Below are 22,952 nucleotides of genomic sequence, written 5' to 3'. Positions count from 1 at the left end.
TCATGCACAGAATGAGCAGAATGGCTGGTGGCATTGTAATGCTGGAGGGTCATGTCAGGATGAGCCTGCAGGAAGGGTACCACATGAAGGAGGAGGATGTCTTCAATGTCTTCATTGCCTTCAATGACAACAAGCTCAGTCCGATGATGCTGTGTGGACACCGCCCCAGACCATGACGGACCCTCCACCTCAAAATCGATCCCGCTCCAGATACGCTCATTCCTTCGATGATAAACGTCAATCCGACCATCACCCCTGGTGAGACAAAACCGCGACTCGTCAGTGAAGAGCACTTTTTGCCAGTCCTGTCTGGTCCAGAGACAGTGGGTTTGTGCCCATAGGCGACGTTGTTGCCGGTGATGTCTGGTGAGGACCTGCCTTACAACAGGCCTAAAAGCCCTCAGTCCAGCCTCTCTCAGCCTATTGCGGACAGTCTGAGCACTGATGGAGGGATTGTGCGTTCCTGGTGTAACTTGGGCAGTTGTTGTTGCCATCCTGTACCTGTCCCGCAGGTGTGATGTTCGGATGTACCGATCCTGTGCAGGTGTTGTTACACGATGTCTGCCACTGCGAGGACGATCAGCTGTCCGTCCTGTCTCCCTGTAGCGCTGTCTTAGGCGTCTCACAGTACGGACATTATAATTTATTGCCCTGGCCACATCTGCAGTCCTCATGCCTCCTTGCAGCATGTCTAAGGCACGTTCACCCAGATGAGCAGGGACCCTGGGCATCTTTCTTTTCTGTAAAAAGAGACCTTTCTAGTGTCCTAAGTTTTCATAACTGTGACCTTAATTGCCTACTGTCTGTAAGCTGTTAGTGTCTTAATGACCGTTCCACAGGTGCATGTCCATTAATTGTTTATGATTCATTGAACAAGCATGGGAAACGGTGTTTAATCACTTCACAATGAAGATCTGTGAAGTGAATTCGTAAAAATACAAATATCTTTTAAAGACAGGGTCCTGAAAAAGCAACGTTTATTTTTTTGCTGAGTTTATGTTATATATACAGTTGAAGTCAGAAGTTTACATACGCTTAGGTTGGAGTCATTGAAACTCGTTTTTCAACCACTCCACAAATGTCTTGTTAACAAACCATAGTTTTGGCAAGTCGGTTAGGACATCTACATTGAGCATGACAACTCATTTTTCCAACAATTGTTTACAGACAGATTATTTCACATATAATTCACTGTATCACAATTCCAGTGGGTCAGAAGTTTACATACACTAAGTTGACTGTGCCTTTAAACAGCTTGGAAAATTCCAGAAAATGTCATGGCTTTAGAAGCTTCTGATAGGCTAATTGACATAATTTGAGTCAATTGGGGGTGTACCTGTGGATGTATTTCAAGGCATAGTTTCAAACTCAGTGCCTCTTTGCTTGACATCATGGGAAAATCAAAGAAATCAGCCAAGACCTCAGAAAAACAATTGTAGACCTCCACAAGTCTGGTTCATCCTTGGGAGCAATTTCCAAATGCCTGAAGGTACCACGTTCATCTGTACAAACAATAGTACGCAAGTATAAACACCATGGGACCACGCAGCCGTCATACCGCTCAGGAAGGAGACGCGTTCTGTCTCCTAGAGATAAACATACTTTTGTGCGAAAGTGCAAATCAATCCCAGAACAACAGCAAAGGACCTTGTGAAGATGCTGGAGGAAACCGGTGCAAAAGTATCTATATCCACAGTAAAAACAAGTCCTAGATCGACATAACCTGAAAGGCCACAAGGCAAGGAAGAAGCCACTGCTCCAAAACCACCATAAAAAAAGCCAGACTACGGTTTGCAACTGCACATGTGTGTTTGGCTAAGGTGCATGTAAACTTCCGACTTCAACTGTATATACAGAGAAACTAACAGACACACACAGAAGGTGTTCTCAGGGTAGTCACTGTTCCTCAAGGAATTATAGATGAAACACACTACTCCCTGGCTCAGGTACCCCGGCTTCATGAGCCACGAGAGCACAACGATAAAACATGAACACAACATCTCCAGAGCATTATTCTAGCGTTATCATAACACTATCAAGTTCCTGGTGTTGTCCTATACTAATTATCACTGTGTATGTATATAGTATGTGTGTGTATGTATGTACACACACATGAATATATATATATATATATATATATATATACTATATTTTATATATACACAATTTTATATATAGCTGAGTCTTAACAGGGAGAACTGGAACTGGGCTAATGAGATTCACATACTGTGGAGAGGAAGAGAGTAGGGAGGGATACTCAGAGGAAACACTCAAATGGAAGGAGAGCGATAAGAGGGATGAAAATACTTGAGGGCGGGATATACAAACAGTAAGAGAGAGAGGCAGGGGGGATGGGGGGAGTCCGATCTTATCCTCTCTGCTTTATGTTAAGCCCTTCCTCTGTGCTGTCATCAACTATTAGAATGCTCTGCTTTAGCAGAGTGAAGCTAAACACTAGCTAAAGTAGGAGGGAGAGTACCGGGGGGGAGGGAGTGCAACATTAGCTCCTCACAGCTTTCCAGACCCTCCTGTTCTCCCCCTGTTCCACAACAGTAGTCTCCCACCCAAGCACATTGATATCACCCACTGTACTAGGGCTAAATAGTTTTTTGCAATTTTCCTGGTGCATAGAGGGGACAGGTGATACTATAGAAGGCAGAGTCCCGACAGGAGTGTGTAACCTTATCCTACACACCATGCCTTGTGCTCAAAGAACCATGGAGAGTGTGGTAACCTAGAAACCTGTCAGGCGTGTGTATGTTTCTGTGAGGACCATACCTTGGAAGCAGTAAATAACCAGATTAGCTGAATGATTTTACCCTTTCTTTTTTTGTTAGCCCTTTGTGCTCATAACACCCTCTATGGGGCTGGCAGAGAATTGCATTTACCACAAAGGCACCCACAACTCTATACTGTATCGCCTCATGTATCACAAGCTCATTGTAAAAGTTGCCTTTAACCACAGATTTACATGATGATATTACATTACCTTGCCTCTACCGACTCCTTTTCTACTACCTAGGAAAAGCCACAGGGGGTGCCTGATCTCACTGGAGCATTGTAATAATGAGAACGCTTTGAATTTTTCTGGCACAACCGTCTTAGGCGCTAACATTCCCGACACTTTGCTATGTGAATTCAGAGTGTAGAAAGAGTGGAAATGAGGTGATAGAGGGAGGGAAGGAAGCAGAGATCAAAAGGCCACCCCACCTTTATCCTGCAGTCATAGAGGGAGAAACAGCAGGTTGGGGTGGACAAGGGGAGACAAGTGAGAACAAAATCCCTCAAGTAAACACCAGTCTCCCCAGAGAGTATGATGTCAGTTTTGGATTCCAGCCTAATGCTAAAAGCTAGGATTTGAAGATAGATCCCTGTTGATAGATCTGATCCGAGATCTGTGGTTAGGGACACCTTGATCCTTCTCCTCAGAGGAAGATGAGGTTTATGAAGGAGGCCATCTGTTGTGGGGTTTAAAGGATTATGGGTAAATAAGTGGAGAAGGTAGAAGTTGCCTCTTACCACTGGTCCAGGGTCAGGTATTATTTAATCAGCCTAATGGTTAAGGTTAGGTTGGGGTGTTAAATAACCCGATCTTAGATCCGTGATTAATGGCAACGTCCATTCTGCGTTTCCTGTGTATTTGTGGGCGGGGCCTAACCCTGTCCATACCGCTAGTAAACTATGGCCTGTCGCTACGGATACCGACGGCTTTCTATGGATGCCAAGCGTGTGGTCAGGTGGTAGAGTGAGGATGTAATGATGGCCGCCAGGCCTGGGGAAGGGACTGCAGGTGTGTTCAAGTTGCCTTATTTCATTTGGAGTTATTTGGAATACATAAGCGTGTGTAAGAGTGGTCACATGGTAGAGTGCGTGTTGTTCAGGCTCTAGAAGGAGGGTGACTGCCACAAGTCTGGCTAAGGGGCTGGCAGGATGATTGGCTGGATGGGATCTCTGATCAACAAACGCTGGCTGGACCGAGATCGAGACAAAGACCGCTACTACACATCGGACCGGATTCCCTCCGGAGTCGCACACAGGGTATGGTTTCATTCAGGGACACAGGATTGGGTCTTAGATTATGTATAGACTGAGGGTAAAGTCTGATATACACACTCTATGGGAGGGTAGATGGAGGCCCAGAGTATGGTCCAGTTAATTTGGTGCATCTCCGTAGTCTGACCTGAAGACGGGTGACAGCAGCTCAATGACAGGTGACAGCAACTCCGTACATTAGGCATTTGCTTTCAGCTGCCCAGTTTCATCACATCAGTGTCCATGAAGGAAATAAGATGAGGAGAGGAAAGGCAGACCCATTATACTTGAGATCCATCCATGGGCGCTGGATCCCGGATAGACCCTGTATGAACCAAGGACCGAACTTAGTATAGTACTGTAGCTATTGTAGCACTTTGTTGAAGAACTCTGAGGACCTTTTAACGGTAAACCACTGTTCTGGATATTCTGCTGTAGGAAACAGTACAACATACAGAACATTTATGAACACACACACTTGCTGAATACAGTTCCTTGTGTTCTATGTGGCCAGTACTTTGGGGAACTTCCCGCTGTGAGAGATTAGCCTAGCTAATACAGCAGCACTGGATTGGACCTGCTGACCCACCATGTCTCCGACAGAACGGTCAACTCTGGGTCACGGTCAGTACAACCACATACACACAAGGGTTGAACCAGACTGACCACACGATCAGTTGTCACATTCACACATTCACTCACACACAATCACGGGACTCACCAAACACACAGGTGTGAGTTTTTTGACGTTTCTGCCCGGTTCTTTGTGCAGGCATTGCTATATTTGCACACTGGGTGCATTCACATGTATTGTATCCCACTCTGTAATGTGTCGCTATTGAATAGAGTCGAGTAATGAATTGATGTTGCGTGTGTGTGGTGTAGAGTTGTATGTATACCGTAGTTGAATAGTATTGTATTGCTGTGTGTGGTGATGTAGAACAACATGGAAGTGTGTGTAATGTAGCGTGCGTGCGCGCCTGTCTTGACCCTTACTCTCCCACTGATTGTGTTAATATCAGGGGAGTCTGTGTGGGGCTGTGAACTGTAAACTGGTCATCACTGTCAGTATAATCTGATTGGCCAGTATTGACCAGTTTGAGGTCAGTCCTGTGTAATCTGATTGGCTTGACCCTCATGAGCCGGGGCTCAGACCAGGGATCAGGACCAGGGAGAGTCTGGAAGGTAGTGGGATGACTGAATAGGATGAAGTTCTGGCCCATTTAGGACGGGTGGTGATGAAGCCACCAGAATGGCCTGACAAAGGTTAAATAAAAATATACAGGCATTTCATTGAGACCAATGTCCCGATGTCATTGACAAATACAGTACATACCTGAATGTGCTACTTAACCTCCAACTGTCCAGGGCCCGGTTTCCCGATATCGATGGAACTTAGGTTTACGAGTGTTTTTTAATGATTCATCTTTCCTACAACTGCCGAAGATGTAACATGAGTTTCCCAAAACACCACACAGAGAGAACGGTCGCTAAGTGCGTTGTTGGAGCATGTGTCGGTACTGATAGGATCAGTGGCAGTTCTTGACACACTCAAACCGGTGCGCCTGGCTAGTTAAATAAAGGTTACGTTTATATAATTAAATGTAAAGAGCTTTCCACACCTGGATTGTACAACATTTTCCCATTTTTCTTAAAATTATTTAAACTCTGTCAAATTGGTTGTTGATAATTGCTATACAACCACTTTAAGGTCTTGCCATAGATTTTCAGCTAGATTTAAGTCAGAACTGCAACTCGGCCACTTGGGAACGTTCACTGCCATCTTGGTAAGCAACTCCAGTGTAGATTTGGCCTTCTGTTATAGGTTATTGTCCTGCTGAAAGGGGAATTAATCTCGGTGTCTGGTAGAAAGCTGACTGAACCAGGTTTTCCTCTAGGATTTAGCCTTTGCTTAGCTCCATTCCATTGATTTTTTTTAATCAATGGAATGGAGAACTCCATAGTCCTTAACGGTTACAGGCATACCATAACATGATGCAGCCACCACTATGCTTGAAAATATGGAGAGTAATTCTCCGTAATGTGTTGTATGCTTGGGGCAAATTCAATAACTCTTTGTATTCAGGACAAAAAGTGAATTGCTTTGCCACATTTTTTGCAGTTTTACTTTAGTGCCTTGTTGCAAACTTGATGCATGTTCTGTACTTTACTATTTATATTTTTGACAACTTTTACTTCACTACATTCCTAAAGAAAATCACTTTTTTGCCCATTTTCCCAGACACCCAAAAGCACTTGTTACATTTTGAATGCTTAGCAGAACAGAAAATGGTTCAATTCCCTGGTCATCCCTTCTGATCTGGCAGACTCACTAAACACAAATGCTTCTTTTGTAAATGATGTCTGAGTGTTAGTGTGTTCCTGGCTTTCCGTTAAAAAAAATATAGAAAAGTGTGCCGTCTAGTTTGCTTAATGTAAGGAAATTGAATATTTAGCAATTACGTTTACTTTTGATACTTAAGCATATTTAAAACCAAATACTTTCACACAAGTAGTATTTTACTGGGTGACTTTCACTTTTACTTGCCATTTTCTATTAAGGTATCTTTACTTTTACTCAAGTATGACAATTGGGTACTTTTTCCACCGCTGAATGTGTTGATCCATCCTCAGTTTTCGATCACAGCCATTAAACTCTAACTTTTAAAGTCACCATTGGCCTCGTGGTGAAATCCCTGAGTGGTTTCCTTCCTCTCCGGCAACAGATTGGGAAGGACTCCTGTGTTTTTGTAGTGACTGGGTGAATTGATACACCATAGAAAGTGTAATTAATCATTTCACCATGCTCAAAGAGATATTCAATGAGTGTGGTTATATGCACACAATAATTAGATAGTCAGATAATATAATAGTATAATTAAAACGTGTAGATGCTTTGCAAGAAGAACGATTTCCCTAATAATCCTATTTACATTGACACATCGGAAATCAGACTACCTGATGACAGAAAATCGGCAATCAAAATGAAATTTCTACCACATCGAACATGTTCGTTTTGGGAAGCATATTTGATTCTGAGTTCGTACATACAAATTGTATATGTGAAAACTACTTCTAAAACGCATACGTTCAGTTGTTCTGAAGACACTTCAGTCACGCTGAAGAGGGAGGCTCACTCGGCTGGTGCTAGCAGATGCACAGATCAAATATACTGCTGGAAAGCCAATTAAGGTGTTTACATGTCCTAATAATTCGAAAGATTGCTCGGGTATTTTAATCGGCGTATGCTTACTTCGATTTTGACCTCACGCCAATTTAAGATCACCAGAGTAAGGTGTTTACATGAATATTGCATAATCTGCCTTCTGCCATAATCAGTTTAATATCGAATTATTAGTGTGTATGTAAACTTAGTCAATGTCTGCTTTTAAGATTTTTACTCATCTACCAATCGATTCCCTTCTTTGCAAGGCATTGGAATACCTCCCTGGTCTTCGTGGTTGAATCATTTTGAAATTCACTGCTCAACTGAGGGACCTTGCATGTGTGGGGTACAGAGATCAGGTAGTCATTAAAAAGTATTGCACACAGTGAGTTTGACTTGTTAAGAAAATCTTTACTAATTTGTAAAAAAGACCTAAAAACATAATTCCACTTTGACTTTATGAAGTTGTGTGTGTGTGTGTGTGTGTGTGTGTGTGTGTGTGTGTGTGTAGGCCAGTGACAAAACAGTACATTTAATCCATTTTAAATTCAGGCTGTAACACAACAAAATGTGGAAAAAGTCAAGGGGTGTGAATACTTTCTGAAGGCACTATAGGGGATATCTCTCTAGGAGCTGATCCATTGTCAGTATTGTGGAATAATTCCCAATGTTAAGGTAAGATTTGAATGGAGAAAGCTGATCCGAGAGCAGTACTGCATTCTTTTTCAGTCCTATCTGTATCCGACAGACTGTGAAAGTTCTCCCTACGTGGTGTTTTGGGAAATGCATGTGAGTTATTTGGCCGTTTTATAGGAACGATACATCGTTAAAACAGACTACACGTGATGAAAAAACAGCTTAAGTTCCATCGCTATCGGAAACCGGGCCCAGATCAGTATTTGTGTATCCAGTGTGGCTGTAGTAAACTGGTAACTGGTTACCAGGGGTGTATTCACTAGGAACCGAGCTGAAGCAAACAAAATGACATAGGGAGGGACCTACCTGAAATTGGCCAATAGTTAGAAAACGTTTTTTCTGTTTGGATTAAATGGTGTCTGACTAATGAATACAACCCAGTATTGGCTGTGAATGTGGTTATCAGTCATGCAGGAATGTTGTCCATCTCTTTCTCATTTCTCCTGTTTCATCATGAACTCTGAAGGCTGTTCCCACCGCCCACTGTGTAAACAGATGAACACACAAATGCTCTTTCTGCTCTCTCCTATCACTCTCAAATACCGTACCGTCTGTCTTTTTCTCTCTTTCAGACACATTACTGCTGAACTTTCAATGAGCTTTATTGGCATGACAAGTTATCTTATATTGCCAAAGAAGAACCTATTAAATCAATAATATCAATGACATTATAGCAAAGGGAATATTGACCACAAGCTATCGCTCTTGTCTCTCTCTCACTCTGTGTATGTAATCCCATGTATGACGCTTGCAACACCGGGGTTGTGGGTTCGATTCCCACCGGGGATCAGTATGAAAAATGTATGCACTCACTAGTGTAAGTCGCTTTGGATAAGAGCGTCTGCTAGGTGACAAAAATAGAAAGACGTTTACATCTCACGCTCTCTCTCACTCTCTCGCTCTCTTTTCTCTCTCTATCTCATTCTGTGTCTCTCTAGCCGGTCCAGAGACCCAGTGCTCTGCTCAGCCCTGCGGTCATGTTCGGAACAAGAAAGACCTGGGAACTTGGCCACGCCCCCTGTCTGCAGGAGCTCTGGAAGAAAGACGTCTCATTGGATGGTGAGTGGATTCTGTAGGCCCACCCCATTGGGCAGCAAGGGAGTCCCTCTGTGACACAGGGGTGGGACTAAACCAGTGTGGCTGCATTTTTGGGATGACAAAGAGGAAGGGAGGGAGGGAGGGAATGGGAGAGGTGTGTGCTGCCTGTCTGACAGGACTCTTACTAAGAGGAGAGGAGTGCGTGACAGATTCCCATGAGCTGTGCCTCAGTGAAACTGGGAGGAACAGGAAATACTGGAGAAGAGAAGGAATTCTTGTATCTGACTGGAAAGGGGAAAGGAAAGGGGAAAGGAGGAGTGTATGTCAGCTGTCTGAGAAAGCGGTGAGGAGTGAGTGTTCTTTCTCTACCTCTCTCAGCTGAAGGAGTGCGTCTAGCAGGTACAGATCTTAAAGCTGATCCCCTTACAGTCCAGAGGCCAGGAGCGCAAACACTGGACCTATTGTATGTGTGTGTCCATCGGTCTGTGGGTGTGCATTTCTCCTCGCTAATGCTCTTGCGGGACTGCTCAAGGTGACGATGGGGCAGCAGGACTGTGACTGTGCTAGTGCAGGAAAGAAAGCAAGAGAGTGACTGAGAAAGAAAGGGACAATGTTGCGAGCGGAGGGCAGAAGGTAGAGGAGGAGAGGATGGTAGCGTTAACGTATCCAGTTGTATAATACTTAACGACGTGTGTCCTGGTGGTGTGTGAGTGTGTGTGTGTGTGTATGTATCGTACGTTGGTCTGTACGTGCGTGACTCTGCTGTGGGACTTAATCTGCTGTGTCATCAGTTACCGAATGCATGCTGTTCCCCCCCCCCCCCCCCCCCCCCCCAGCCTTACAGAGGTACGAGTAAACCTGTGTGTTAAACTGATTTGCGCAGTGTGTACACACAGTCTGTACACATCACGTGTTTGTGGGGGATACTTTAAGCACCACTTCCCTGAATAAGTGTATTTTTTTTCTTGGTGTGAGTTTGCCTTAGTCTGTGACCCATTGTATGTATAAGGCGCTTTGTTCAGTTAAATTGCTTTTACGTGTGTATTAGGAAATAAACGTTTTGAGTGTGAGTATGTGTGTCAATACAGGTTAATATTGTAGGGTTGATTGTGTGTAGAATAGACCCAGTGCGGTAGTACAGTGTACTGATTGTCCTCAGGTTGATAAGACTGGGCCCCCATACAGGTGACCATACACACACACACAAGCACACACACGCATACACACAGGTAAACAGGCCTGTATGGAGTTAATGCATCACCTGCTGGGGCCTGTGTTATCACACTGCTTATCTAGCTGTGCTCGTTTCCATGGTACTGTCTGTGCGAACCTTGGAAGGTCGGGGAGTGAAAATAGGGGAGAGAGGCCTAGAATCACTCTTGACTGAGGGGAGAGGAGATGATAATGGTTAGTGGAGGGAGAAGGGGGGGGGGGGGAAGGTAAGTGGGGAGAAGAACGGGCCATAGAAAATTACCTCTCGCATGTATAAATGGAGGTAGAGCGAGGGAATGAGAGATTGGGATAAGATGGAGAAGGGTAGAGGGACAAAGATGTATAGAGACTGTTTTCTGACTCAAGTGAATACAGGATCAGCTCTGCCACAGTGGATAAGAACATAATCAACCCATGAGGCTCAGGCTTGTTTGTTGCTTGTTTGTGTACTGTGTTTAACTGTGAGTGTGCAGTGTATGTCTGTGTTTCCAAACTTTGTTTGTCCCTCCCGTGTGTCCGTAGGGAGCTCGGTGGACTTTTTGATGACTGATGGTGAGGAGGACTGCTCCTTCCTGTCTCTACCCGCAGCCGCTTTCCCACAACGCACCGCTCTGACCACTACTGACCAATTAGAAACCAGCCAGCACAACCACGACCAACAGCTACTCATACAGGTGAGATGATTGTGCGCGCGTGCGCACACACACACACACACACACACACACTAACTAGGACAATGTGGCTAGCATATTGTTCATATTGGTGGGTCTTTTCCCAACATGGCTCTTGTTTGTCCTGGTTTCACTGGCTAAACTGGTTGGGTGGGGTGGGGTGGGGTGGGGGGGTTCAGGTCAGTAAGAGCCCTGGGGAGTGAGACTCAGTCGATTTATTGATCAGGTTTTAATGAGCTTCTAACACACAGCCTAGCTGTCGTTATCCTGTATACTCTGTATGTACTCTGCAGAACAGAGAATCCTGTGTCTGCATAGTATCCCTCTTGTGGTTTCATTTCATGTGTGTTCGGGATTGTGTTACTTTGTCTGCCTTTGGAAAAACACAGGGTAGAGCACACACTGTCACAACAACACACCTGTTGTCTGTTCTACATAGTATATTTCCATCAGAGCGTTCCACAATGTTGTGCCCCACTGAACACAGCGCAGAGGGGTCTACTACAAAGCAGGATCAATGAGTTAGCCAGCTAACTTGGATAAACAAACAGAAATAAGTACTGATTTTCTGGTTCATTAGGAAAGATAAACTGATATGTTTTTGGTTGTTGGGTCAATCAGACATGCCTATCTTTCTATACAATAAAAAGTTATTTGAGAATATTTAGCCAAGTTAGCTGGCTAAGTCATTGATCTTGCTTTGTAGTAGATCCCTCAGGTGTGGGTATTCTGCACTGTTCTGCCCAACGCCTCGTGACAAGCATCCTAATCTGACCCTATGACAGTTGACAGCCCCAGTGCTGAGTCATAAAGCGCACATCAGCACCTCATAAAATGACATTGGCGCCTCATAGCGACAGGTCTTGCAGATTAAAGATAACTGTGCTGTCTGTGCCTTTTAACTGGACACGCGCGAACTTACGCAAAAAGCTGTCTGTCTCTTCAACAAATCATTGCATTTCCTCCATATTCCAATTTCATTTATCATTGGTTTCTCCTTCATCTCATCGGCCATTTCGCTTTGTCTTCCTCCACTCCTCTACACCTTTCATTGTTGTACATCTTCCCATCCCTCTCTCCTCTGCCCATCCCGCTTTCATCCACAGAAGGTCACCTGGTCCTGTTCCTGGACATCTGCCTATGTAATGTCCTCATTCGCTCTCTCTACAGTCTCTAGTTAGATCTGTCTCGCTCTCTCTGTCTATCTCTCTGTCTCTCTCTGTCTCTGCGTGTCTCTGTATGTATTGGTTACTTAAGTCTGATTTGTATGGCTGTAGGTGGTTTCAGTTGGTAGAATAGCAGTTTCATCTTTGCATCTGAGTCTAGTTGTATAGACCAGTGGTTTTCAAACCTCTTCTCGGGGACCCCATGCAGTTCCATGTATTTGATCTATTCCAGAACTTGTACACCTGATTGTAATCTTCAATTAATCATCAAACCCTTGATTAGGTGAATTACACTCACCGACCAGTTTATTAGGTACACCCATCTAGTACCGTGTCGGACTAACCTTTGCCTCCAGAACATCCTGAATTATTCGGGGCATGGATTCTACAAGGTGTCAAATGTTCTACAGGGATGGCATCACACAGCTGCTGCAGATTGGACAGCGGTACAGTCATGCTGCGAACATCCCATTCCATCTCATCCCAAAGATGCTCTATTGGGTTTGGTCAGCAACAATGTTCAGATAGGCTGTGGCGTTCAATTGTTGCACAATTGGTATCAAGGGACCTAACGTGTGCCAGGAAAACATTCCCCACACCAGTACACCACCGCCACCAGGCAGGATGGGTCCATGGACTCGTGCTGCTTACGCCAAATCTTGAATCTGCCATCAGCATGACACAACAGGAACTGGGATTCGTTGGACCAGGCGCTGTTTTTCCGCAACTCAATTGTCCAGTGTTGGTGATCACATGCCCACTGGAGCCGGTTCTTGTTTTTAGTGGATAGTAGTGGAACCCGGTGTGGTCGTCTGCTGCAACAGCCCATCCGTGACAAGGATTGACGACTTGTGTGTTCCCGAGATGCCGTTCTGCACACCACAGTTGTACCGCACAGTTATTTGTCTGTTTGTGGCCCGCCTGTTAGCTTGCACGATTCTTGCCATTCTCCTCCGACTTCTCTCATCAACGAGCTGTTTTTGCCCACAGGACTGCCACTGACTGGATGTTTTTCGGCGGCCGTTTTTCTGAGATACTGGATCCGGCGCGCCTGGGACCGATAATCATAACACACTCCAAATCGCTTAGGTCACTCGTTTTGCCCATTCTAACGTTCAATCGAGCAGTAACTGGATGCCTGTCTTGCTGCTTTATATAGCAAGTCACAGCCACGTGACTCACTGTCTGTAGGAGCGATCCATTTTCGTAACCTGGGTGGTGTACTTAATAAACTGGCAGGTGAGTGCAGTTCAGGGCTATAAAAAAATGGTGAAATGTCTTGTGGTCCCAGAGGAGATGTTTGAACCACTGGTGTAGGGGTATATCTATTTGAATTCAATCACTTTTTGACAGCACCCCTTTTGATTTGAATGAAATCTACTGTTGTAGAAGTGCTCAGAATGTGACTTTTTGGACCTGAACGCCAAAACATTCAAGAGATAAAGGTGCTCATAGTTGACCTACTTTGCATACCCCACCATACCATGAGACATCCATCCATGTCTTCATCACTGGAAAAAAAAGATAACCGGTTGAGATTTATATAATTTATAAGCTTGCAAACAGGGTTGTCAAACTTTTTTTATAATTTCTGGAGAAAAAAATATTTTTTTGTTTTTGATACAAATTGTAATTTCTTTACTTTTTCAAGTCAATTATCTAAAAATGCAAAAATTCAGATTTTTGTTGTAGTTTAGAGCCCATTTCCATAATCTAAGGTTTTTGTGTTGTGTCCGCCATCAGTTGAGACACTCTTAAATAAGTTTACCCGTTTTTTTATAAATGACGTTCAAGGTTTAAAATATAAAATGTTTGAAATGTATATATTTTCAAGAAATAATACAGTTTGACAACACTGTTAATAAGCTTTTAAATGATATAAAACTCATCACTTTTCCAGTGATGAACACATGGATGTCTCATGGTATGGTGGGGTATGCAAAATGGGTCAACATAGAGCACCTTTATCTCCTGAAAGTTTTGTCGTTCAGGTCCAAAAAGTCCCTTTCTGACCGCTTCTTCCATGGGCAAACATGTTTAATAAATGTTGCTTAAATCAAAATGGATGCGGTCAAAAAGTGATTGAATTCAAATCGATTTACCTATAGACTGACTGGATGGCTCAGTTTTGATCAGACCTGTGAACATGGATGATGTTATAAACTGATCAATCCTCCTTGACACATCCTTGTTCCCTTGGAAATGTGACGTTATTAATGACCTGTCTGGCTTCTAACCTGTGACCTGTGACCTTTGCCGTGTGTGTGCGTGTGCATGTGTCTAGACACTGCAGGAGAAAGTGTGTGAGTTTCAGGCGCGTCTGCGACGCGAGGAAGCTTCCCGGTGTCTGCAGCTGCAGAGACTGCAGCAGAGTCACGAACAGAGTCTGCAGGAGAAGACTAACGTCATACACACTCTACAAGAGGAGCTGCACACAGCACTGCCCAACGGTGATAGGGGAACGGGGAGATGGATGGATACAGGGAGGGAGGGAGGAAGAAAGAGAGAGAGAGGGAGAACCGTAATAGAGTATTAGGAAGGAGAACTGCAGATGTAAAAACAGGACTGTGAGTCGTGACTGATACGGCAGTAATTACTGTGACGTGAATGACTCCGAATGGTGTGTGTCTGTCAGGACGGTGTTCACAGTACTGACACAAACCAGCCTGTCAGCAAGAAGAGAGCTGTGTGTCACGGCTGTGACCGACTGTCAACACGCATTATCCAATACTGTGGGGCTGGATGGCGTGTGTGTCTGTTTTTAAATTCTGTGGGTGCGTGTATATAATGTGTTATCACTGTGTGTGTGTGTTGCAGGTGTGAGGGCAGTGCAGAGGCTGGGTGAGCCACAGGAGCATCAGCAGCACAGCAACCATCTCGTTCAGGAAGGAGAGCAGCTCATCTCAGGGCTGCGCACACAGGTGGGGGAGCTGGAGGAGAAGCTGCTGTACCAGACCCAGGAGGTGGAGAGACTGCGCTCGGAGCTGGTGAGTAGAATAGAGAGAGAGAGAGAGAGAGAGAGAGAGAGAGTGATGGGAATGGAGGAAATGGGAGGAGAAAGACTGGTGAGTAAGGGAGGAGGGGAGAGGAGGAAAGGAAAGAGAGAATGAGGGCAGAGCCCAGCTGGCCTACATTCTTGGGAAGCTTGGGAAAGACAAGCTCAAGATAATTGGCACCTTTTCTTTCAGGTGTAAGATTGCACCGTGACACACTTCTGCTTCACAGGCATGCTAAGGTGTTGCGTGTGAGTGAGTGTGTGTAAGAGGGGGAGATGGGGAGGTGAGGGAGAGGGGTCAATTGCAATGTTGTGTACGTGTTCTTTTGTTTCACTGTCTCCTGATGTTTGGGGCAGATAATGAACAATAGTCAGAGGACAAAGTGCTTGTGCATTGCTGTGTGTGTGAATGTGTGTTAATTCCTTCCTGTTTATATTGATATCCCTCTGTGGTGCCTTTGTGAGTGTGATACTGACGTGTGCCTGTTCCTTCTGTCCTGTAGGGGGCGACCGACCTGGAGAAGCACCTGGAGCTGCTGGTGGTCGAGAACGAGCGGCTGAAGCAGGAGCTGAAGGCATGCAAGACCTCACTGCTCCAGGAGGCTCCTCCACCGGCCTGCACAGCCACTGACTGCCCCCACAGCCAGGTATGGGTGTGGCATGGGCGAATTAAGTGAGGGTAGAGGCTGTAAAAAACGTGATTGTTATGTGTCTATTATAGCTCTGTGTGTGTAGGATACGGAAGCCCTGTTTGGGAAGGTATCTCGTTGGAAGAACCAGGCCAGAGGGCGAGGAGAGGCTGTGTGATAAGTATGTGTGGTGTATTATGTGTTAAATAGGATGCGGAGGCCCTGCGTGAAGCGGTGTCTCGCTGGGAGAGCCAGGCCAGACCGAGGCAGAAGAGGCTGGCTGAATTGGAGCAGCAGGTCCTGGAGAAGGCCAGCAGGGTGGAGACGCTCAGCCGACAGCTGGAGGAGTCCAAGCGCCACGCGGGGGAGATGCAGAGGCAACTGGAGGAGTCTAAGTGTCAGCAGGGGGAGGTGGAGCAGCAGCTGAGCGTCCGGCTCAGAGATTGTGAGGAGGAGCTGGCCAGACAGGCCGCCCGGCCCCATCAGGTCAAGGTGAGGAATCGGGAAAAACTGTCCCATTTCAAAAACAACCCCTTGCTAGCTCCTATGTTACTTAATGGTCCCTCATAGATCTGAAATGATAGGATGGGTACGTTATATGTTGGTAGCTTACCACCTATCCAATGTTTTTGAGTTATATGAATGATTGGGATGTTACGTGAGCATTTGCTGCTGAGTTGTGTTCCCTGATGATCTTACGATATCAATCTCTCTCTCCTGCTCCCCACCTTTCTCTCTCTTCTCCTACCCTATCTATCTCGCTCTCTCTATTCTCTATCCGTCCAGTATGTGACTGAGACAGTGGAGGTGGAGTCGTCAGAGTCTCAGCAGGCCGTAGCCGAGGCCCAGGCCAAGAGCGCCGCCCTGCAGGAGCAGCTATCACTGCAGAGACAGCTGCTCCGAGAGCTGGAGACACAGTTGCACGATTCCCAGAGGACCAGCACCCAGCTCCGAGCTCAGGTACACACAGACGCGCACACACACAACCATCTAACAACACACACATACTACTCTCACACACGCATAACCCTCTGTGCCCCTTCCTAATCCCATTGGCTCCTTAACCAGTTGGTCTTTGTTATTTCTGAAGTTCTCCTCGTTCCTCCCCCTGGTACCTGCATTGGTACAATCCAACTCACCCCCCTTGTAGTAGATTGTGGCGGTACGGTCCTTCACAAAAACACCCTTCCCTCCCAGTAGGGGTGAAGGGTTCAACCCTCGTCCCATCCCCTCCCCTGTAGTGGCACGGGCCGTGTTAACACCTCTCTCTCCGCTTACGTTTGGTTCCAGCTGCGTGCGGACCGTGGCCGTATCTGCGGCCTGCTCTCCAAGGCCGTCGGAAGGGGCAATGGCGAGGTCATATGCAGGTTGTCTAAGGTTGGCCCCCCTTGATAGGCACATTAGGTCCCTCCATAGTGCTTCCTGTTTTCTCACTACATCACTTCCTGTGTCTCAGGTACCCTGCTCCCCAAACTTTGCCCACTTGTGTGGTTTCAACCCCTACCAAAAACCCGTGTGCTGTAGTGACATGCATAAACTGTACCCTAAATCTCTTTGAGGGTCCTCCAGTCTTGTGTTGGGGGTGCAGTGTGTGGTTTTGGATTAGCTTTTAGCTGTAATGATGGTTCACAACCCATTGTGAACACATTCGTGTATCCTGTAGCTGAGAAGAAGCAAACCCGATCGTTTTGCTGGGAGCTAACTTTTAATTAGCTCCATGAGTTAGTTATAGGCTTCAGATCTCAACAAAGATGTTAAGGGGCGTTTGAAGCCTTTAGTTCAAATGCCCTGGTAGCTATTAGATCTGAGTTCCAGTGCTGTGTTAGCTTTTATGCTACATTTTAGCTCTCAGCCCTTAGCTCCAGGTAGACCACCAAACACGCTCCAGTCCCCACCTAGACCAGTATGGTGTGCTGGTACTGTCCCGAGATATACTCCAAACCCCAACCCTCTCTAACCTCTCTCTCTCTGTCCCGTGTAGATCCTGGTGTACGAGGGGGAGATGGAGCGGGCCCAGGGCCAGTTAGAGGCTGAAATGCAGAACCTGGAGGAGGAGAAGAACAGGGTGATAGAAGAGGCCTTCATCAGGGCCGAAAGCGAGATGAAGGCCGTGCATGAGAACCTGGCAGGTAAGCCGAAAGTTTAGGACTTTTATGTTAATGTACTTTTGCATTTGCGCGTATCGTAGTCCCGGGCAGTATTCATTAGGGCACACTGCGAAACATTTTTCACTTCAGGTTTTATTCAATTTTGCTGTCCTTCCTAATGAATATTACCCAGGAATGTTTGTGTGCTCTGTTTTTTGTCGTTATTTACTGATGTAACAAATGTGTGTGTGTGTCCCTACCTGTCCCCAGGTGTGCGTATGAACCTTTTGACCCTGCAGCCAGCCCTGCGTACTCTCACCTGTGACTACAACTGTCTGAAGAGACAGGTTCAGGACTTCCCCTTCATGCTGGAGAAGGCCATCACCGAAGCCAAGCAGGAGATCTGCCAGGTGATAGGCGAGGTGAGCAGTGCCAACCAAGAGCTGCTGAGGAAGTACAAGAGAGAGATGAACCTGAGGAAGAAATGCCACAACGAGTTGGTGCGCATCAAAGGTACGACCCCTTGATCGTGCATTCTGAGAGCTGTGTGTGTGTGTGATATCAGCTGTTCATACTAGCTAGTGTATAGTGTGTACATCCAGTAGATTCGCAAGTTTTGCTAGCACAGACTGGAATGTGTTCCGCGATTCATCAAATGGCATCGAGGTGTGTACCACCTCAGTCATCGGCTTTATCAATAAGTGCATCGACGCTCCCCACAGTGACCGTACGTACATATCCCAACCAGAAGCCATGGATTACAGGCAACATCCACATCGAGCTAAAGGCTAGAGCTGCCGCTTTCAAGGAGCGGGACACCAATCCGGACGCTTATAAGAAATCCCGCTACCCCCTCAGACGAACCATCAAACAGGCAAAGCGTCAATACAGGATGAAGATTGAATCCTACTACACAGGCTGTGAGGCTCGTCAGATATGGCAGGGCTTGAATACTACCGACTACAAAGGGAAACCCAGCCACGGGCTGCCCAGTGACTCGAGCCTACCAGACGAGCAAAATGCCTTTTATGCTCACTTCGAGGCAAGCAACACTGAAGCATACATGAGAGCACCAGCTGTTCCGGATGACTGTGTGATCACGCTCTCAGTAGCCGATGTTAGCAAGACCTTTAAACAGGTCAACATTCACAAAGCTGCTGGGCCAGACGGATTACTAGGACAGGTACACCGAGCATGCGGTGACCAACTGGCAAGTGTGTTCACTGACATTTTCAACCTCTTCTTGACCGAGTGTAATACCTACATGTTTCAAGCAGACCACCATAGTCCCTGTGCCCAAGAACATGAAGGTAACCTGCCTAAATGACTACCGACCCGTAGCACTCACATCTGTAGCCATGAAGTGCTTTGAAAGGCTGGTTATGGCTCACATCAACACCATTATCCCAGAAACCCTACACCCACACCAATGTGCGCATACCGCCCCAACAGATCCACAGAGGATGCAATCTCTATTGCACTCCACACGGCCCTTAGACACATGGACAAAAGGTACACCTATGTGAGAATGCTCTTCATTGACTACAGCTCAGCATTCAACACCATAGTGCCCTCAAAGCTCATCACTATGCTAAGGACCCTGTGACTAAATGCCTCCCTCTGCAACTGGATCCTGGACTTCCTGACGGGCCACCCCCAGGTGGTAAGCGTAGGTAACAACACTTCTGCATCTGTGGTGCAATGACAACAACCTCTCCCTCAACGTGATCAAGACAAAGAAGATGATTGTGGACTATAGGAATGTTGGGGTCAACAGAAACCAGAAAATACATGATAAATGTTTCCTTACCTTTGATGAACTTCATCAGAATGCAGTCCTAGGAATCCCAGGTCCACAATAAATGCTTGATTTGTTCGATAATGTTCGTTATTTATGTCCAATTAGCTACTTTGGTTAGCGTGTTTGGTAAACAATTCTAAAGTCACAAAGCGCGTCCACTATAACGTGACAATGTCCAAAAGTTCCGTAACAGTCAGTAGAAACATGTCAAACGATGTACTGAATCAATCTTTAGAATGTTGTTAACATACATCTTGAATAACGTTCCAACCGGAGAATTAGATTGACTTCAGATGAGCGGTGGAACGGAGGTCCTCCTCATGTGAACGCGCATGTGAAAGCATGGTCAGCTCGTGGCAGTGATTACTCATTCCTGTCTCCTTCGGCCCCCTTCACATTAGAGTCATCAGACAAAGTTCTATTGACATCTAGTGGAAGCCGTAGGAAGTGAAAACTCATCAATATCTCGCTGTAATTTCAATGAGAGCTTGGTTGAAAATCTGCCACCTCAGAAACAATTCAAACAGGAAGTGGAACTTCTCAGGTTTTTGCCTGCCATATGAGTTCTGTTATACTCACAGACATAATTCAAACAGTTTTAGAAACTTCAGAGTGTTTTCTATCCAATACGAATAATACTATGCATATATTAGCAACTGGGACTGAGGAGCAGGCAGTTTACTATGGGCACCTCTGTGCACCTTTCATCCAAGCTACTCAATACTGCCCTTGCAGCCATAAGAAGTTAACAGCTTCTACCCCCAAGCCATAAGATTGCTGAACAATTAATCAAATGGCCACCCGGACTATTTACATTGACACCCCCACCCATTTGTTTTTACACTGGTGCTACTCGTTGTTTATTATCTATGCATAGGCACTTTACCCCTACCTACATGTACAAATTACCTCGACTAACCTGTACCCCAGCACATTGACTCGGTACCGGTACCCCAGTATATAGCCACGTTATTGTTATTTTAGTGTTACTTTTTATTTATTTTTTTACTTTAGTTTATTTGGTAAATGTTTTCTTAACCAACAGTGCAGATCAAGAAGAGTTAAGGGCTTGTAAGTAAGCATTTCACAGTAAGGCTGTATTCGGTGCATGTGACAAAGCTTGATTTGATTCCACAGGTGCATCTGTGTACATAACAGATCAATTCTGTTCAAAAGCAGTGGATCTTTGCATTTGTTGTCCCAAAACAGTATTGTTATGTGTCTCTCCTCTGCCTTCACTTCCCAGGTAACATCAGGGTGTTCTGTCGGGTGCGGCCGGTGTGCCGGGGGGAGCATGATTCTGCCGAAAACATGGTCAGCTTTGACCCAGACGACGATGCCCTTCTCTATCTTTCCAACAAGGTCAAACTGATGACCTTTGAACTGGACAAGGTGTTCCACCCTCAGGCCACACAGGAAGAGGTCAGTAGAGCATCATGACTTGGAGTACATCTCAATAGTCTGAAGTGGCTTCCTTGCCTTCATCTTTACTGATCTGAAAACGCAACCACAGGTAAAAGCAACATGATGTTTCTCATCAGCACAGATGAAGGAAATGACATGAGAGGAAGCCCCTTTTTTAAATTATCGAGGTTTACCAAAAGGATGTTGCTGTCTCTATATATTCTAATGGTTTACTGTCACCAATCACAACACCTGTTATCCTAACTGTCCCTCTCTGATTGGCTAACCAGGTGTTCCAGGAGGTCCAGTCCCTGGTGACGTCCTGTATTGATGGCTTTAACGTGTGCATCTTCGCCTACGGACAGACGGGCTCAGGAAAGACCTACACCATGGAGGTATTCGCTGCTAATACACACACACACACACACTTACTTACTTTCGCTCTCTCTCTCCTTCTCTCTCATACCACAGGAGATAAATTAAGGTTAAATAGAAATCAAGAGATGTGTTGTAGTGATTGTTAATAGCAAATGTCTTTAGGGTGTGGCCAAGGACCCGGGCATTAACCAGAGGGCTCTCAGACTGCTGTTCTCTGAGGTGACTGAGAAAGCGCCCGACTGGGACTTCAAGATCACTGTTAGCATGGTGGAGATCTACAACGAGACCCTACGGTGAGGACACACACACACGCATCAGTGTAAGGTCAGACAGGGTGGGCAGGTTTGGATTTGAGTGCAGGTGCGGCCTTGCCTCAGAGGTTACACAATGACAGAGGGGAAGCAAGGGGTCACGTAGTTACAATACGTACCTTTTATGAGAAGGCTTTTTTGAGATCACGGCTGAAGCGTTATTTCATTGTGATTTATACCTAAGCTGTCTTTGACACAGTTCCTGTGTGCATGTGTGTAAGCAATTTGAGTGCATGGGGCCAGCAGTTATATAAAAGTGGATTATATTTAACGTCCTTGGTTCATTTGTTTCAACACGAGCTCCTCTCCACCCTCCCTCTATTCCCTTCCTCCCTCTTTTTCTCCCTCTATCCCCTTCCTCCGTCTATCTCACCGTCTCTCTGTTATGTAATCTCTGAACATCTGTGTGTCCTTTCTGCCAAAGCGTGACACCAGGACTCACCACGAGAAGAGAATTGGAGGGGTGGAATGGCACAACACATGGGAAAAGCCGTTTTGGCCCCACTTAGTTGGAGAGTTGACTACAGATTATCTTGATAGATATATAGCTCAAATTAACAAAAACTATCTATCTAGCTATCCATCTATCTCTCTATCTGCCGAATGTTGTTGGGGGATATCATAGGAAATGACACCATACACCCAAAGTAGTGCCGTATGGGTATCATTTTAAGACGGTCTTTTTATTTGAGTGGGAACCATCTTTGTGACAGTGTGTTGCTGTTTCCTGTAGGAACCTTTTGGGGGACAACCAGGGTGAGAAGCTGGACATCAAGATGAACCCAGACGGTAGTGGTCAGCTCTATGTGCCGGGCCTCACGGAGTTCACTGTCCAGAGCCCTGAGGACATCAACAGGGTGAGGCCACCATTCTACTACTGCCACTTATACTAATGCCTGCCACAGGACGTTGGGTTAGTGAGGTAGCTTTGTGCTCTGATCTGCAATCAGTGAATCACATTTTGTTTATATGGTGTTACTTACCATTCACAAAGTGCAAAATGGTATTCCTTACCTAAACCCCAAAGCAGTACTTTTCCTTCAGTACTATTTTCCAATTAAATAGAGGTTTAGAGAAAGCTGATATTGGGCTTTGTTTACAATCATGTGTCAGTTAATAAGATGGCTCCCACGGTTCTTTAGGCCTGAGACTGAGTTCTCATCTTGAAATGTCTGTCAGAGCTCTTGTGTTCCCTGAACGAGTGGAATGTGCCAAAGCCTGGATTTTTCTCTAGTCTACAGATTAGTTTGTGTGTTAATGATTTAAATCTGGTCCTGTGTGTGTTCTGCCATGTGCCTGTGCAGATGACAGAGCAGTTATTCACTTCCTATGACCCTTGACCTCTAACCCCTGGCCTGTGCCCTCT

The 22,952-nt window shown here is 45.6% G+C and overlaps 1 protein-coding gene across 6 annotated transcripts in view; it reads left to right on the top strand.

Moving 5' to 3' along the window:
• LOC139576283 (kinesin-like protein KIFC3) overlaps nt 1-22,952 on the top strand; it is a 64,620-nt gene that overhangs the window by 36,490 nt on the left and 5,178 nt on the right. For 3 of the 6 annotated variants that reach the window (XM_071402195.1, XM_071402194.1, XM_071402196.1), the window contains exons 2-14: nt 8,833-8,953; nt 10,667-10,818; nt 14,266-14,431; nt 14,799-14,968; nt 15,480-15,623; nt 15,816-16,097; nt 16,392-16,565; nt 17,587-17,734; nt 17,963-18,205; nt 20,740-20,915; nt 21,188-21,292; nt 21,438-21,568; nt 22,320-22,443. In XM_071402195.1, the coding sequence (XP_071258296.1) occupies nt 8,872-8,953; nt 10,667-10,818; nt 14,266-14,431; nt 14,799-14,968; nt 15,480-15,623; nt 15,816-16,097; nt 16,392-16,565; nt 17,587-17,734; nt 17,963-18,205; nt 20,740-20,915; nt 21,188-21,292; nt 21,438-21,568; nt 22,320-22,443 (2,097 nt within the window). In that variant the 5' untranslated portion in view covers nt 8,833-8,871. Of the gene's footprint in view, nt 1-8,832; nt 8,954-9,086; nt 9,332-10,666; nt 10,819-14,265; nt 14,432-14,798; nt 14,969-15,479; nt 15,624-15,815; nt 16,098-16,391; nt 16,566-17,586; nt 17,735-17,962; nt 18,206-20,739; nt 20,916-21,187; nt 21,293-21,437; nt 21,569-22,319; nt 22,444-22,952 lie in introns of those variants that run through there. The other 3 variants (XM_071402199.1, XM_071402197.1, XM_071402198.1) reach the window with 3 other exon arrangements.

The sequence above is a fragment of the Salvelinus alpinus genome, chromosome 5 (genome assembly GCF_045679555.1).
Source record: "Salvelinus alpinus chromosome 5, SLU_Salpinus.1, whole genome shotgun sequence".
NCBI classification, from domain to species: Eukaryota; Metazoa; Chordata; class Actinopteri; order Salmoniformes; family Salmonidae; genus Salvelinus; species Salvelinus alpinus.
This window is presented reverse-complemented; position numbering and strand designations above follow the sequence as displayed.